The 15188-nt window shown below is 52.0% G+C and overlaps 1 protein-coding gene across 1 annotated transcript; it reads right to left on the bottom strand.

The window, feature by feature from the left end:
• Positions 1-1713: 1713 nt before the first annotated feature.
• Positions 1714-14233, bottom strand: LOC132509439 (chymotrypsinogen B). The gene is made up of 7 exons (XM_060130486.1): positions 14013-14233; positions 4202-4305; positions 4000-4079; positions 3820-3898; positions 3383-3563; positions 2336-2469; positions 1714-1875 (listed from the first exon to the last, which is right to left on the bottom strand). Exons 1-7 carry the CDS (start codon positions 14101-14103, stop codon positions 1714-1716), a joined length of 831 nt encoding a protein of 276 aa, XP_059986469.1. The 5' UTR covers positions 14104-14233.
• Positions 14234-15188: the final 955 nt, after the last annotated feature.

Raw genomic sequence — 15188 nt, forward strand, 5'->3', positions numbered from 1 at the left:
ACAGAGGGTCTGTTTGCAAACGGAGACAGACTCTCAATTAATCATGGAATTTTTTAACTATACTTTTCAGTGTAACGCCTAATTGGAAACCACTTGGGTATGCAAGTCTACTTTTTCAACTGCAATATTTTATGAAATTTAAATACAGATCAAGTATTCCTGATGAAAATTTAGCATCCTAATTGAGATGTGCTGTAAGTGCAAGTTACACACTGGACTTCAAAGACCTAGTATGAGAAAAAGAATGTAAAATATACCATTAATAATTTTAAAACATGTTGAAATGATAATAATTGGATATACTGAGTTAAATAAAATATATACGTAAAATTAATTCACCTATTTCTTTTAATTTTTTTTTAGAAAGTCTATGAGATCATCTAAAATCACCCATTGGGCTCACATTACATTTCTAAGTCAGAAGCCAGGCACAGACTTGCAGTTTTCATATGGGCCACGAGGTGGCGATCTTATCCCGGGATTGCGGTTTTCAGACTCCAGGGGGAGGGTTGGCAAAATGGTTGGCAGAGGTGAAGGCAGGTCTCGCTAGTGAGTGAAAAAGTAACTTAACCAGGCTTGTGTTTGCTACTGCATTTTTATACGCATCACATCCCACATTCATTTGCATGTAAATGGTTTTGATGTAGATATAAAATGCTTGTACTTTCCTCTCCAAGTTTGAGGGGTTCCCCCACCCCAAACCTCCAGTGTTCCTTAAAACACTGGGCTTTAAATAATATTTTAAACACTTTACTTTGTGACTCCACTCCTCTGCCCAACGCTTCTCTCTCATTTTTCTTTTCTCCCTTTCACATGTTCATTCTCCAAATCAGGTTCCGCTATCTGGGGGCTTTCTTCCGTGTCCTTAGTAATTAAATGGTATGTGTAACCTTAATTTCAACATATTATGACCCACTATCAGAACACCTAAAATTCCACCAGGAAGGGAAAGATATTAGGAAGAATACTGAAAGGGAAATGCAGCAGGGAGGCCAATGCCATTCCTTCCCAGATGCCCGGTGAGTGTGGACTACCAGCTGCCTTCCCAAAGACTAGCCTTGTAGAAACTCCAGAGGGAAAGAAACATCAAGATATGGGACCTGGGAGAGGATGATGTGAACCGGGGTTGTGCGTGACCGACACGTAGTGCCGTGACTGATGGCGGAGGCTATAGGTCTGACTGTGGGAGGATAAAATGGGAAATGAACTGTTGTAATTCTGTCTGCTTCTCCCCTAAACCCAGTGCTTTGGGGGCAATAGATGCCTGCTCCAGGCCCATCTATGACAGAGAGTACAGGAATCGTCGGGATAAATGGGTCTTACAGAAATGTGCAGTGAAGAACCAAGGAGGATAGAAAGACCATCTCCACAGTCCCACCCTGCCTTCCCAATGCCCATCTCCGGGGACTGCACAGCCTGGCCGAGACTCCTGCCTTCCAGAAAGCTCCATGGGCCAAGCTGCCTCCAGCAATTAGTCCCTGGGCTCTACCCCAGGATGGAGTCCTGAGCAGGGAGGATGAGATACAAAGACTCAGCTTCCTGAGAGGGGGGTTGCTGGGGTACTGGCAGCCTGGAAAGGGAGCAGTAACACCTCCCCTTAGTGGGTGACAGGGACCACTGCAGCCCCACGTCGCCCAGGCCACACAGAGAGACATGTGCAGACAGATGCTTTTATTGGGGACTCTCAGGGTTGGGATGGCAGGAGCCCTGGGCTCAGTTGGCGGCCAGGATCTGCTGTACCCAGGGGATGAGTGCAGTAACACGGGCGTACACAGCAGGTGTTGATGTGGAACAAGTGCCGCTGCCCCAGGACACAATGCCCACCAGGGTCCAGGCTCCATCCTTCTGGCAGACCAGGGGGCCACCAGAGTCGCCCTGCAGGAGGAGATAGGACTTGTATTCAAGCCTGAAAGGGAGTACCAGGGCCCTGGTGTGCCCTGACCTGGCAAGTCCAGGGGTGCAGACAAAGCACAAGTGGGGGCGCAGTGGTTGTGCACAGGAGACTCAGATCTGCTCAGATGGCAGCCCCAGCCCTGCCACCTACTCCTGGAGGGCCTGGGGCAGGTGGCTTATCCTCTCAGCCTCCCCATCAGCTGTAAAACAGGCTGAAGCGTCCAGCTCGTGGGGTTGGTGTGAGATTAAATACGCCTGGGAAGCCCCACACCACACCTGGCCAGAGCCGGCCCTCACCAGGGGCGTCTGGTCCAGCCCTTCACTGGGGCACTGGGCAGGGCATGAAGTTAGACAGGCCATGGCAGAGAGGAGTGGGCCTCCTGGCCTGGCCAGGGGAGGCACGGGCAGTGAGGGCGGGCAGGGTGGCGGAGCCAGGCCGTACCATGCAGGAGGAGACGCCGCTGGCGCCCGCACAGATCATCACGTCGGTGATCTTGCTGCCCCAGTACTTCCTGCAGTCGGCGTTGGACACGATGGGCAGGGTCGCCTGCTGCAGCTTGTCGGGGATCTTGAGAGCTGGAAGGACAGAGGGCGTGGGGTCAGGGCCCCTCATGCCACCAGCCCGCCCCTGGGGAGAAGAGACCAGGGGCCGCCTGAGCCCCGCCCTCCCCCTGCAAGGTCCCAGTCTTCCTCCATCGCGATGATCGTGGACACCGAGCTTCGAACCTTCCCTGACACCTTCAGGGAGTCTGGGACGCGGCTCCTCTGCGATTCCACACCAGGCAGCGGGGACTGTGCTTCCAGCAGCTGCTGCAACAGGTCCTGCCTTGGAGCTCCGCGCGCCCTGGGCCCTGGCGGCCACTGTGTGTGGGTGGAGGGGCCGTCCTTCCCCCCCAGGGAAGGGGATGCACGTCCTTCTGACCGGGGACACCGGAGGGGACCCCCAAGGGAGCACCTCCCTCCTGCTGCCCTTTCCCGGCTGCTTCTGTCCTGTTACGGGACCAGCCGGGGGCCGGGGCCGGGGCAGAAGAACTCAGGACACCGAGGAAGAACCTGCGGATGGAGCAGCGCTGGGGGGGCGGTGGGGGGCCGGTGGGGGGCACCTGGGCGCTCAGGCCCGAACCCGACCAGGACACTGGACTCCGGGCCCAGACTTCAGGGGCGCTGGACGCACCGCCCTCCTCAGTCTGGAGGGAAATCCGGGCTGTCCCTCTCCTTGCAGGTGAGAGGGGGCGAGACTTGCTGGTACTTAGGTGTTTCTTCAGAAACTATTTACGTATATATTATTAACCCTCATTTTTATTCATGTCTGGTAGCCTTTTAATTGAGAGCGTTTTAAATAAAGAAATGGAAAGATTGATGACTGTATAGGAATTTAGACTAAAACATTTTTAAAAGAGCCACATGTGTCCCGCCTGGAGACTCCTGCGGCTCAGGCCGCCCCTACCCCGGACACGCCTCGTGGATGGAAAGGCCACGGCCCGCTCACCGTTGTGCTTGGTCTTGCCCCAGCCCGTGGTGGCGCACAGCGTCCCGGGGGGGAAGTCGTCGTTGGCGCTGGGCAGGCACACGGCGGACACGGTCTCGGAGAAGCGCGCGGGGGTGGCCAGCTTCAGCAGGGTGATGTCGTTACGAACGGTGAACATGTTGAACTTGGGGTTCTTGAAAACCTGCGGGTGGGGCCCAGAAAGACGAGGTAAGGCCCTGGGTTAAGTCGGGGATCTCCAGGTTTCAAGGAGACCAGCTCCTTTCCTGGCAATCCATTCAGCGGAAACAGACCCATCGGAGCCCGGAATGAGAATCCTGAGACCGGCCTCATCTGCGCTTGGCTCCTGTCTCTCAAGCGGCCGAAGGGTCTTCGCCCCCCTGCCCCTGCCTGGAGCCCCGCGGCTGATCCCAGGCCGGCCCAGCAGGGCCTGGGCGTACCTTGGCAATCTTCAGGACCTGGATGTTCTCGGCGTCTGAGCCCTGGTCAAACTCCCCGGCCACCACCAGGTCAGAGGTTCTGGGGGAATCACATGGGGGTTGAGGACTGAGAATGTGCCCTACTCCCCTCCCCCACCCCAGACTGGAGCCAGAAGCAGAACCCTGAGCCCAGGCCCTCACTTGACCCCGCAGTGGGCGGCGGTGACCACCCAGTCCTCGCTGATGAGGGAGCCCCCGCAGAAGTGGAAGCCGGTGCTGTCCTAGAGGAAGATCGGAGGGTTAGCCCTGCCCGGACACCAGCAAAACCAATCTGGGCAGCAGCCCCCAGCTGGGCTGATATCCCAGTGCATCCCCCTACTCGTGTGCAGAATTCCCCCCTCACCTGCAGGGACACCTGCCAGGGCCAGGAGCCGGGGACAGCCTCCTCCCCGTTGACGATCCTGGACAGGCCACTCAGCACAGGGTCGATGGCAGGGACCCCGCAGCCTGAGGAGGGCGAGGGGACGAGGAAGAAGGTTTGAGACCCGGAGCCAGTCTGCAGAAATCCTGGTTTGTAGCTCAGCTGCCCAGGCTGACTCAGGACCCTCTGCCACACTCCCCCCCTCCTCCAAAAAACTTTTCCTGGTGCCTTCCATCTGTGGACTAAAGGATCCCCACATACAGCCTGCTGACCCCAGTGTCCCATCCAGGGATGCAGAGGAACAGGGCTGCTCCCACCCAGGGCCACCCTGCCTGAAAGAGCAGAAAACAGGCTGAGTAATCGGACTACCCTGCCTGGACTCCTAGGCCCCACCCTTCCTTGCTGTGAAGCCTCAGACCAGTCACTGAATCCCCGATGCTCATTTTCCTCAGTAAACTGGGGAGCAAACAATCTCACCTCACAAGTCAAAGCTCACCCATTAGACTGGTGGGGCCTGGGGGGTATGGAATTCAAATCTGATAACCCCAGCCCCTGGGGGACCCAGAATTCCGACAGCTGATGGGGTACGTTTTACACTGAATTCACTAGTCCCAGAGATTTCAGGAACTCTTCATTGTATAAAGTTTTAGTTAATTATTTAATACAACGGGACTTTGATTCCATGCCGTAAAAGGACACGTTGAGGAAACTGAAAACAAAGGACCTGAATTGTCACAAAACAATGAGAAAAGTCACGTGTACTTAATGTGTCCCTGACGCATTTGCTGTGTCAGGACCAGGTGAGTTCTCGGCACCTGCATACAGGTTTTACAGTTTGGCGACAGTAAAGAAAGTTGGGCAGGTACAGCCCTTACGACCAGCCAGGCCACCCGAGGGTCATGCAGGCCTTGCCGCATGCCCGGACCGGCATCCCGCCCCTGGGGACAAGGGGATGCACCAGCCACTCACAGAAGGTTGTTATCACCAACACATGTCATCAACATAATCCAATTTTTTGTAATAGCAAGAAGATTAGAATATCAGCTGTGATGTATTCACACAGCTGAGTGTTTTACAGCGATTAAAGTGAACGAGCTGGGTCTTCATATGAACTGGGATAAATCTAAAACCACCCGGGTGGGAAAAGGCATGTTATAAACCTGATGTAGCGGATAACACAGTTCGTGTAAGTTCTTACAAATGTTATACTGTGTTGATGGATTTATGAATGTGTAGTAAATTTGTAAAATCCCACACAGAAATGATACACAGTGAGCTCAGAATAGGGATCACCTTCCGAGGAGGAGAGGGGACTTCAGCTGAATCTGTTTTATGTTTTAAAAAGAAATACCTGAAGCAAATCTGGAAAAAGAGAACATTCGCTAAATCCCAATGGAAGGTACATGGATGTCATATTATTTTTTGTATTTTTCACTATTTCATCTTTTTTTAATAGAAAATGAAATGCTAAGCAAGTGCCCAGAAGAGTAAATAAAAACCCCAGGTGGAGGCCGTGGGAGGGCTCTTGCTACCACACCCTTCTCTGCCCACAGCTCCCCAACTTGAGCCACTGCTGGGGCCTCAGATCTCGGTGCGGCCCAGACTGGCCTTTTCCACCCTTCCAGTGCAGGGTGTGAGGGCTCAGAAAGCTCCAGAAGGACCCCTCTCCTCCCTGCAGGCTCGATTGCCTATCGGGGTGTGAGGCCCAAGGGAGCAGGGAAGGGAGCTCAGATCTCCCTCTTGGCCAGGCCCCCAGGTTGCTCCGGACAGAGCCCCTCCAGCCTCTGATGGGGCCTGGCTGCGGTGCCATTAGGGGCTCAGGGAACTACTCCTCAGCCCCCTCCCAGACCTGGCTGGCGCCCCTAGCCCCAGCACTCACCGAAGGCGGCCCCCAGGAGGGCGAAGCAGGAGAGGAGCCAGAGAAAAGCCATGCTGCTACCGTCAGGGAGATATGGGGCACCTGCCCCAGCGGCTCCTTTTATATCCCCTGGGACCCCACAGGCCCAGCCCAGCCAGAGAGGCCTGAGAGCCACCCTCCTGTTATCCAGGAACCTTGGGCGATAAGCGGGACGGGGGTGGGGGGGACGAGCCCCCTTCGAAGCCTGTACTGGCTCTCAGCTGGGGACATCCAGCCCCCGGAAAAAGGGCAGCTGCCCTGGCACAATGTCACCCAGGAAACTTGGCAACGCCTGGCATCCCCAGGACACTGCGGGCAAGGCCAGTGTCCAGGCTGGGAGCTCAGGCCCTGCAGAGCCCAGCTCTGCAACCAGAACGCAGGGCCGGGGGCTCTGCCACTCCCAGTGCACCAGGGAGGATTCCCAGCTCCTCAGTACAGGCAACCCCACCGTGGGGTCCAAAGAATCCCAGCTGGTCATCACTGGGGGGACTCGCGTTCTCATCGAAGAGGGTTTTCAATGTGAGACTCGGGATGGGACTTCCCTGGTGGCCCAGTGGTTAGGACTCCGTGCTTCCACTGCAGGGGGCACGGGTTCGATCCCTGGTTGGGGAGCTAAGATCCCACACGCTGTGATCCTACGTGCCTCGCGGCGTGGCAAATAAATAAATAATCTTTTTTGAAGTGTAGTATCATACAGAGACGCCGTGTCATCCAGAGGGTCACCTTGAAACCAGCCCGGCCAAGCAGCTTCAGAGCCTGCATGAGGACACATGTAGGCATGAAGGAATCACCCCCATGGGTGGCTGTGGGCGGGTCACAGGCTGGCAAACATGCTGACTGGCTGTCCCTTATCTGCCGCTGAGCTCACCCGAATTCTCTTCTCCTGTGATCATTCTCAACTTAAGGAACTGGTCACCGCATAACGCTTGAGTTTCATATAAAATGGGGCTTTGATTTCACACCATCAAATGACACATGGAGAAAACAGAAAAACGATTTTAATTGTCACAGAACAACGAGAAGAGGACAGATGTAGGTAATACACCAGTGATGCGTTTGCCGTAAGTGGAGGCCAGAAGACTTGTCAGCACCATGGGCACAAGTGCCTTCTCTCCCCTGGGACAGCGCCTGATCTGGACACTGGAGCACCCACGGGAACAGAGCACAGGGCACCCCTGCCCTCATGGGTCCAAGACCCCAGTGAGAGACACAGACAGGAAACAAACAAGAAAAGAACAGGATGAGTCTGAGAAACCTGGAGAGGGTCTGGGAAGCTGCTGCCCTGGACAATCCAGCCTGGGCCTCACTGCTGAGCCGGTTTGAGAAGGAAAATGTGCTGACTGGGTGAACTGCACCTGCTTCCAAGGCCTCCGGGGCTCTGCGGCCACAGGGCCATGGTCATCTAAGGAGAAGTGGGTCAGAGCAAACAGGACAATGTCACAGGTCTTGATTTGGACTTGATTAGTTTTGAAGTTTTGTCTCTGAGTTGTAACTTTAGTTTTGTTTTTGAGCTGTAAATTTAATTTTGTTTTAGAGTCGTGTGTTCTCTGCAGAGGGATGTTCAAACTATTTAACCACTGTTGAGCAGAAGCTCTGACCAGGGAGAACAGTGGCTTCGGCAGGGACTGGCCCGCGGAGGCCCCGAACCCTGTTCTCTGGGGGAGGGCGGAGACAGCCAAATTTCAGGGGGCAAACAGACTGGGGCCAGCAGCTGCTTGGTAACCGGGTCTGAAGCTTTGTGATATTTTAACAGACTGGGTTCAGGCCAGGGATGTCAGCCCTGGCTTTGAGCATAAGGAATCCATATTGAATTCCAGGCCAAGGTAATTTATGTAAATATTAACATTTGCTGTTCCATTTTGTTTTTCCTTCACTCATTCCAAGCAGGTATTTTCCTCGCCTGGAGGACTTTTCCAGAGCAGGAAATGGAAGCAGCCTGAGGCCACTGGCTCTAGAGGTCTGTTGGGAAAGTAAACTCCTGGCGGAGCAGAGTGCAGGAGGGATATGGCCTTGGAGGGTGTGTCACAGGGGAGGGAGCGCTTCCCGGCCCACAGAGATTTGTGCACATTGGCTGGTGTGTTTCTTACTTTGAAGGATCCCTTTTTGCCCCACTCATCCCCTCGTTCAAACCAGACCACGAGGTGAGTACTCCCTGGGAGCAGGGTGACCGTCCCGTCACAAGGAGGGACAGCCTTTGCCACTCACCCAGAGCCATCTCCCCCTTCTTGTCCCCGTGGAGGGTTCCCGTGGAGCGTCACGCCACCCCAGCTCTGGGGGCGGCGGGGGGAGAGCTCTGATGAACATAATCCCGTGGAGGCAAAGAGGTGAGGAGAAGCCCAGCCCTTCTCCTCCTGTACTTCGTATGAGTCCTAAGGGGAGGCGGGGCTTGGCGCCTTGGCCGCCATCTTGAGACCAGAGAAGAAAGACCCCGACCAGAACCACACCATCGCCCAGTGCTGAGCGAAAGCCTACAACTGCACACCTCCAGATCCCTGCTGTGTGAGAAAAGCAAAGCACTGTTGTTTCGCCACTGTTAGCCACCTGCTCTATTACTAACAGCATCTGAAGGGATACAGAAGAGCTGTAAGAATGGCTGTGGATGTCTTCCGTTTTCCCCTTCAGATCCACTCTCCATCCTTCTCCACCTTGCTGGCCTACAGCAAGACTGGCCCTCAGGGACGAGACTGCAGAACAGCTTCCAGGCTCTCAGGCTTCCTGTTGGGGTCAGAGCCGGAGACGGGGGAGGAGAGAGAAGTCGGGTATTTATTCTCTGGGTTCCCTCCCTGGGAGGCTGCTGTGGGCTGGCTGTCTCCCTCTGCAGAGGCCACGGACAGCTCGGCTCCTTTCAGGCGGCTCTGTCTGCTCAGCCACCCTTGCTGGGTTCCACAACTACTCCCGCTGTGTCCCTTCAGCTCTAGGTGTGTCCCCATTGTTGCTAGAACCCTGTGCACCTCACCATCCTTTGTTGGTTCCCTAAACCCTGCCCACACCTTTGTAAAAATTCCCTTTATTCAAACTTTCCTCAAATAACCCAGTTTGAACGTGCCACCTTTTCTCAGGCACGACCATGACTGATACAGTAACCGTAGCCCCAGGACCACTGAACACGGGATTCTGGGATTGGTTAGCTCACACACTGGAGTGGTCCATGGACAACTTTGCCGGGGAAGATGAGACCTGGTGGCCCATGGCACGCAGTGGCATCACAATTACTCAAATTAACATGGGAGGCGGCAGAGGCTGAAGTGCAGGTGGAAACAGGCCCTGGCGGTCGTGTGGCTGGGGCACTAAGTTCCTACAGCATCAGTGGTGATTATAAATATTGAGGAGTCATACAGATGGCCAATGAGCACATAAAAAAGTGATCAAAAATCACCAGTCTTTAGGGAAATGCAAATCAAAACCACAGCGCGGTATCAGTTCTCACTCATTAGGATGGTTAATATGAACAACAAAAAAGAAAAAGAAAAAAACAAATTAATAAGAATCGGAGAGAATGTGGAGATATTGGAACCCTTGTGCACTCTTGATGAGAATGTAAAATGGTGCGGCCACTGTGGAAAACAATATGGTAATTCCTCAAAAAATGCAAAATAGGGCTTCCCTGGTGGCACAGTGGTTGAGAGTCCGCCTGCCGATGCAGGGGACACGGGTTCGTGCCCCGGTCCGGGAAGATCCCACATGCTGCGGAGAGGCTGGGCCCGTGAGCCATGGCCACTGAGCCTGCGTGTCTGGAGCCTGTGCTCCGCAACGGGAGAGGCCACAACAGTGAGAGGCCCGCGTACCGCAAAAAAAAAAAAAAAAAAAATTAAAAATAGATTTACCATATGATCCCACAATTCCACTACTGGGTATATACTCAAAAGAATTAAAAGCAGGGTCTCAAAATGATATTTGTACCCCCATGTTCATAGCAACACTATTTACAGGAGCTAAAACATGGAAGCAACCCAAGTGTCGATTGACTGATGAATGAATAAACAAAATGTGGTATATATATATATATACACACACACACACACACACACACACACACACACACAAAATGGAATATTATTCAGACCCAAAAAGGAAGAAAATTCTGACATACGCTACATCATGGATGAACCTGGAGGACATTATGCCAAGTGAAATAAGCTAATCACAAAAAATCAAATACTGTATGATCCCACTTACATCAGGTACTTAGAACAGCCAAATTCAATGCTAGTTGCCTGGGGCTGGAGGGAGACATTTCTCCAAAGAAGACATCCAGATGGCCAATAGGCATATGAAAAGATGCACAACATTGGGCTTCCCTGGTGGCACAGAGGTTGAGAGTCCGCCTGCCGATGCAGGGGACACAGGTTCGTCCCCTGGTCCAGGAAGATCCTACATGCCGCAGAGCGGCTGGGCCCGTGAGCCATGGCCGCTGAGCCTGCGCCTCCGGAGCCTGTGCTCTGCAACGGGAGAGGCCGCAATGGGAGAGGCCGCAACAGCGAGAGGCCCGCATGTACCGCAAAAAAAAAAAAAAAAAAAAAAAAAAGATGCACAACATCAATAATTATTAGAGAAATGCAAATCAAAACTACAATGAGGTACCACCTCACACTGGTCAGAAGGGCCATCATTAAAAAGTCTACAAATAACAAATGCTGGAGAGGGTGTAGAGAAAAGGGAACCCTCCTACGCTGTTGGTGAGAATGTAAATTGGTGTAGCCACTATGAAAAACAGTATGGAGGTTCCTCAGAAAACTAAAAATAGAATTTCCATATGATCCAGCAATCCAACTCCTGGGCATATATCCGGACAAAACTATAATTCAAAACGATATATGCACCTCTATGTTTATAGCAGCACTATTCACGATAGCCAAGACATGGAAACAACCTAAATGTCCACTGACAGATGAATGGATAAAGAAGATGTGGTACATATATACAATGGAATATTGCTCAGCCATAAAAAAGAACAAAATAATTCCATTTGCAGTAACATGGATGCAGCTAGAGATTATCATACTAAGTGAAATAAGTCAGAAAGAGAAAGACAAATAACTACCATATGCTATCACTTATACGTGGAATCTAAAATATGCCACAAATGAACCTATCTACAAAAGAGAAGCAGACTCACAGACATAGAGAACAGACTTGTGGTTGCCAAGGGGGAGGGGGAGGGGATGGGGGAGGGATGGAGTGGGAGTTTGGGGTTAGTAAATGCAAACTATTACATATAGAATGGATAAACAACAAGGTCCTACTGTATAACACAGGGAACTATATTCAACATCCTGGGATAAACCATAATGGAAAGAATATAAAAAAAGAATGTATAGGGATTTCCCTGGTGGCACAGTGGTTAAGAATCTGCCTTCCAGTGCAGGGGACATGGGTTTGAGCCCTGGTCCGGGAAGATCCCACATGCCACACAGCAACTAAGCCCGTGCGCCACAACTACTGAGCCTGCGCTCTAGAGCCCACGAGCCACAGCTGCTGAGCCCACATGCCACAACTACTGAAGCCCGCGTGCCTAGAGCCTGTGCTCCGCAACAAGAGAAGCCACCACAATGAGAAGCCCGTGCACTGCAACGAAGAGCAGCCACAGCTCGCCACAACTAGAGAAAGCCCGTGTGCAGCAACAAAGACCCAACGCAGCCATAAATTAATTAATTCATTAATTTAAAAAAAGAATGTACATATGTGTATAACTGAGTCGCTTTGCTGTACAGCAAAATTAACACAACATTGTAAATCAAGTCTACTTCACTTAAAAAATTAAATAAATATTACAAAAAGATATTTGTACACCCATATTTATAGCAGTATTATTTACAGTAGCTAAAACGAGGAAGCAACCCAAGTATCCATTGACCAATGAATGAATAAACCAAATGTGGTATATATAAACAATATATATATAAACAATGGGGTATTATTCAGACCCAAAAAGAAAGAAAATTCTGACATATGCTACATCATGGATGAACCTGGAGGACATTATGCCAAGTGAAATAAGCTAATCACAAAAAGACAAATACCGTATGGTTCCACTTATACCAGGTACTGAGGATAGTCAATTCAATGCTAGTTGCCTGGGGCTGGGGGTAGGAGATAGAGATTAACGGATATAGAGTTTCAGTTTTGCAAGATGAGAAGAGTTCTGGGGGGAGGGGCAATATAGGGGTAGAGGATTAAGAGGTACAAACTATTATGTATAAAATAAGTTCCATGGGGGATTTCCCTGCTGGTCCAGTGGTTAAGACTCCTGCTCCCACTGCAGGGGGCACAGGTTCAATCCTTGGTCAGGGGAACTAAGACCCTCCCCCCATGCCGTGGCAGGGAGGTCGGGGTGGGGGGGGGGGAAGAAAAAACAAAAAAGCTACAAGGACACATTGTACAACATGAGAAATACAACCAATATTTTACAATAACTATAAATGGAGTATAACCTTTAAAAATTGTGACTCACTATATTGTACACCTGTAACATACAATATTGTACATCAGCTGCACTTCAATTAAAAGAGTTCTGGAGATGGATGGCGGTGATGGTGGCACAACAATATGAATGCACTTAGTACATTCCGAGCTGTCCACTTAAAATGATTAAGATGGTAAATTTTATATTATATGTATTTTAGCACAATTTTGAAAATTGAAAAAAAAACAGTGAGGTATCCCTTCACACCTATAATTTTTTAAATGGAAAATAAGCTTTGGCAAGGTTGTGGAGAAATTGGAATCCTCATACATTACTGGTGGGAATGGAAAAGTGATGCTGCCTGACTCCCAGGCTATAGCAAGCTCCGAATGAACAGCCTCTACTCGTTCTCATTGGGGTGGTCTTCACTGATTTCCACAAAGGCCAAGCTCCTGTTGGCGGCCTCCCCCTTGCATATCGCCCTCCCCAGGGGCCAGGTAACCACTCTTGCGTTTCCAGGCCCACTAACCCTAGCCCTAAGCTGACCTGCACCTCCTTATGGTTTCCCTAAACCCTGGCCACACCTTTAGAAACAGTCTCTTTGTTAGACTCTCCAGTGAGACTCCTGGCAGAATAAAGGATCGAAATTCAAATTTCATTCTCTAATAGAAAAATAAAGAAACCTACATTTCTTGCCTGCCTATGTTTAGGGCTGAGAATCACTTCATTACAAGGAGCAAAAAGGGAGTGGGGTGGGGGAGGGGTAACAGCCCAAATGTCCTAGCCGGAGAATGGGTGCACAAAGTGTGGTGTGCTTATGAAGTGAAACACCACTCAGCAATAAGAAGGAACACACTGCTGACACACGCAGGAACACAAGTGAATCGCAAAACCATCTGGTGGAGTGAAAGAATCCAGACACAAAGACAGCATACTGTATGGTGGGGGTGATGATACTTCATATCGTGGTTGTGGCGTTTGTTACGCTATGGTATGTATATGTCAAAATTTATCCGTCTCTTCACTTAAGATCTGTGCATTTCACCATGTGTAAATTATACTTTCAATATATCTTATTTTTAGTAAAACAGAGGGTTGGGATTTGACCCCCTCAGTGGCACAACTTCAAGAGGAGTAGCTCCTTCATCTAAGAAAACTGACTTCTGAGTTCCTGCCTCGAAGAAGATGGCACAGTCTCAGAGATGCGGGTCCTGGAGGGACGCATGCGCACTGCCCCGCCGCCCAGTCAGGACCTGGAACCCTGACACACCACCACTCCCAAGGCCAAATCCCAGGAGGTGGCTGGGCAGGGAGTGGATTAGGGCCCCCTACTCCAAGCAAAGCTCTTTCCCCAAACCCAGGCTGCCTGGGAGAGAGCCGACCCCATGAGGGTCCCCGTGCATTGGGTCATCTCCTGAGTGACTTTCTTTGATTTACCCCTGTTCGTGGGCTGATTTCAGCACTGCCCATTAAACACACTAGACGCCACATACCTGCAACGAGGTAACAGGTGCAGAGTGAAGGTTTTCTGACGTGGCAGACAACCCGCGAACAAGGCTGTACCTTCTCCCTGGGAGTTTGCATGAGCAGAGATGGCTGGGCTCCAGGCGTCTAGAGATGAGGCAGGGTTCCAAACCCGAGGATGGGAGAGAAAAGTATCAGCGACAAAGTGAACCCAGGAAAATGCTCTTTACTGTAAACTTGATTGGCTAAACAACTTCTGGGTCCAGGGATCTATCGACTCATCCATGGCCTCTGACTGACGCCGGCTTTGCCGCTGGTCAGCCATAACCAAGGCTGAACTGCTGCCTACAAGGAGGCGCTCACGGCCCGGGCCGGGGCCGGAAGGGCGGTGGACCTTCTAAAGGGAGCGAACAGAGCGGGCAAAGGCCCAGAGGCAGGAAGTTCAGGGCCCGGCGTTTTGGAGAATGGGGGGCACCTAACACTCTGAGCTTAAGCGTTCTTCCTCGGGATCGGGCGTTCTGCGGAGTGCGCAGTCTGTCTGGTCGAAACGCCAGGCGAGGGGGCGGGGCGGGTGGAGGTCCGCGCGCCCGGCCGCAGTCAGCTTTGGCCCCGCCCCCAGCAGGAGTCGAGCACCTGCGGGGGCCGCCTTCCCCGCCCCCACCCGCAGCTGCGCGAGTTCCCAGGTCTCTGGCAACCGTGAGCAGGGGGTGCTGGGCGGGCAGGACTCGGGCCAGCTGTCGGCTCCCAAGGCCACAGCCACGGGTGGGTTCGAGCCGCCGCGTGCCCTCCCTCACCGGCCACGCCCCTCCCCCACTCAGGCCCGGCGGCTGCCACCTCGCATCTTGGCAGACACTCGGGACAGCCCTGTACCTTCACCAGGGCCCTCCTCTGTCGGACCCTTGGCCTCTCCGCCCTGCCTCGTGTCCTCTCGGCTCTTGGTGCCACCCAGGCTCCCTCCACCAGGCCTTTGCCCTCCCTGTGCCCTCTCCCTGGACACCGTCTCCCCCCAGATAGCTTGGCAAACTCTTGGGTAGCAACTTAATGTCCCCTTCGGAGTGAGGCCCTCCTGCCTCGGTATTAATAATAATAATAATAATAACAATGATAATGATAACTCCTTAGCTGGTAGTAATGTATATTTTACTTTTTTTTTTTTTTTTTTTTTGCGGTACGCGGGCCTCTCACTGTTGTAGCCTCTCCCGTTG

The sequence above is a fragment of the Lagenorhynchus albirostris genome, chromosome 19 (genome assembly GCF_949774975.1).
Source record: "Lagenorhynchus albirostris chromosome 19, mLagAlb1.1, whole genome shotgun sequence".
NCBI classification, from domain to species: domain Eukaryota; kingdom Metazoa; phylum Chordata; class Mammalia; order Artiodactyla; family Delphinidae; genus Lagenorhynchus; species Lagenorhynchus albirostris.